General features: G+C 30.9%; 1 protein-coding gene across 1 annotated transcript in view; it reads left to right on the top strand.

Annotated features, from left to right (window-relative positions):
• LOC108755255 (zinc finger protein 34-like) overlaps positions 1-1142 on the top strand; it is an 11090-nt gene extending 9948 nt beyond the window's left edge. The window contains exons 7-8 of the mRNA XM_018498157.1: positions 33-454; positions 689-1142. Coding sequence (XP_018353659.1) covers positions 33-454; positions 689-1034 — 768 coding nt within the window. The 3' untranslated portion in view covers positions 1035-1142. The remainder of the gene's footprint in view (positions 1-32; positions 455-688) is intronic.
• Positions 1143-2802: the final 1660 nt, after the last annotated feature.

The raw sequence follows: 2802 nt of genomic DNA, 5'->3' as shown, positions 1-2802 counted from the left end.
AATTATAATAATAAAAAAGATTGTATTGATAGCTGAGTATGCTTGCTTATATATCTTATTTTTTTTATAGAAACACTGAAGTGGAAGACGAAGAAAAGAAAGATGAAAGTGAATCTAAATCACACGAAGACAGTGAAAAAATTATATCCAATTTATCAGAGAAACCGCATGAATGTACAATATGTACCCGATCTTTTATATCGCAAATTGGCTTGCAAAATCACTTGTGGTCGCATTTACCCAAAGAGAGAAGATTCGATGGAAAGCCTATTTTACAATCTCAACACGTTTATTCTATAAATGGTGTACTTCACACGAATAGTGATAACAATTCGTCCAGCAACTTCATCTGTCCAATTTGCAGTAAAAAGATTTCTACAAAGGGAAATCTGAAAGTGCATTTAGAGACTCACAGGCCTAAAGGAAAGTACGGCTGCGACATATGTGGAAGAATGTACGCTTACATTCTTGTAATAATTCTCGTAATAATTTAATATTTATTTCCTAAATACTTGATTAAAGAATTATTGTTAAACTATTGTAAAATAATTTTTTAATTTGTTTTTGTTTCCATATTAAAATAATATTAAGATTTTAATATTTTTAACTGTTTAATAATGTATTAATTATGTTATTACTCTATTGAAGGATTTTCAAATATTACCTAAGAAAATTTGATTTCTTGCAGTTTTAAAACTCAATCGAATCTGTTCAGACACAAGGAGTACCACAGCGGCGTACAATTTCCATGTAATGTATGTGGGAGAGTGTATCCAACGAATTCGACGTTACGCGCCCACAGCATAACGCATTCGGACTTGAGACCGCACGCATGCCCGCTTTGTGATAAGACATTCAAGCGAAATCAGGATTTAAAATTCCACATAAATCAGCACACAGGTGCGAGGCCTTATCAGTGTCCTTACTGTCCGAAAGCTTTCGCGAGCTCCGGCAATTGTTTTTCACATCGTAAAAGAATGCATCCCCGGGAAGTCCATCGAGATCGACAAAGAGCGGCGGATTTAATGAGATGAACCATGGGCAGTCAATATGAGGACTGGTCTTAGAATTTTGGATAAATGTTCTGCCGAGGTGATCGTATATTGATCATATATTAGTATCTCGTAATGTAAACTTTATTTCCAGAAATTAACGGTGCTAAGGTACGAAAACAGAAATTTTGTATGTTTTATTGTTCTTAAATTATTTATATACATTTAGCATTAAGTACGTTGTTGTTGGTATTGTATATTTTGTTAGTTATTTATTGGATACATACATCTTTCTGCTGTCTGATAGAGATGTTCGTTAATATGAAATATTAGTGAACTTCCATTATTGTTTGTAAGCTTAGCGTTGAAGCTTTACTACCATATAGCAGATAAAGTAAGTTTGAAATTTCATAGCCAGATTTAAGTATCGATATACTTATAGTCTTATTTTTTATGCATATTAATGCAATTTATACAGATTATTTTAGTGATAGGAAATCATTGTTAAATGTTTCTAAGAATATAATGTAATTATATATTATTGTAAATGTATTGTGTAAACTGGTTAACACATTTAAATCAGACAGATTTTGTTATATATTATCATATCTTCCTTTTTTGTGATAAAAATTCCACTGCCATTTTTGTGCATATTTCCTCATTTTTTTATTTTCTTGAGACTATTAAAACAGTATTAGATAGTAGTAACTATATGATTTGTATAATATATCTACTTCCATGAAAAATTTATGTATAGCAAGATTAGGATTGTGAGAAAGTTACTTTTCAGGTTACTTTATATGTGTTTGTTATAGAAATTGAGTACAAAATTGGAGCAAATAATAAAATATAATATAAAAAATAAAATGCTCGAACTTACTGTACTCAATTTTTATAATAAAAAGTAACTTATAAGTAATCTATAAAGTAACTTTCTCAACCTTTGAGCAAGATACATTGTAAAACTAGTTCTATACTGTATATGACGTTATCTTGACAACTCTGTGATAATTGTATTGGTACTGGTCGTTTTATACTGGTTATGAAATTTACAACTTACATATAATAGAAATATTATTCTACGAGCATAGATTATACACGATTATAGCATTATTCAAACAGTGACGAAGATTCTAAAGATAAACACATTATTTTACTCACAGCGATCAAGCGAATAATCCACAGGGAGCTTTATATGGAACATACGTATTGACCAAAATGCGAAAAAGGAAATTTTACAGAAAGGAGAAAAAAAAATTTTGTAGTCTGTGACATATTTTTAGCACAATACAAACATCATCATAAATGTTAAGACTGTATACGAAAATTATGTGTCAAATTAGATAATAATTTTAAGGGCGGACAAAACCGAATGTTACATGAAACAAGTCTAGTCGTCTAGCAGTATTAATTATCAATAAGCAGGACGTGTAGGCGCCGTAGTCGATATTACAAATATGATCATGACGTTATTCTTATAAGTGAGATATATGAGGTAAATGTTAAACAGAAGTCTGAGTAGTTATTAGGAAAATATAGTTAAGTTAGTTGATTAGTTAGTTCGTGTAACGTAGATAATAGTCCGTGCTTCCGTATACATTCGCACACGCGCTAAAATAATGCAGAAGGCATAAATAGAGAGAGAGAGAGAGAGAGAGAGAGAGAGAGAGAGAGAGAGAGAGAGCATTACAGGCCCTGAAAAAGAAATAAGTACACATATGACAGTCAGTACACAAACAATAAGTAGCTCATATTACGTATTGCAGAGATAAAAAAAAGGAAACCACATGTGTAATCGCATTATATTAAT

This window comes from Trachymyrmex septentrionalis, unplaced genomic scaffold (genome assembly GCF_001594115.1).
Source record: "Trachymyrmex septentrionalis isolate Tsep2-gDNA-1 unplaced genomic scaffold, Tsep1.0 scaffold87, whole genome shotgun sequence".
Taxonomy (NCBI): domain Eukaryota; kingdom Metazoa; phylum Arthropoda; class Insecta; order Hymenoptera; family Formicidae; genus Trachymyrmex; species Trachymyrmex septentrionalis.
The sequence above is the reverse complement of the archived record's forward strand: the minus strand, read 5'-3'. Positions and strand labels throughout refer to the sequence as shown.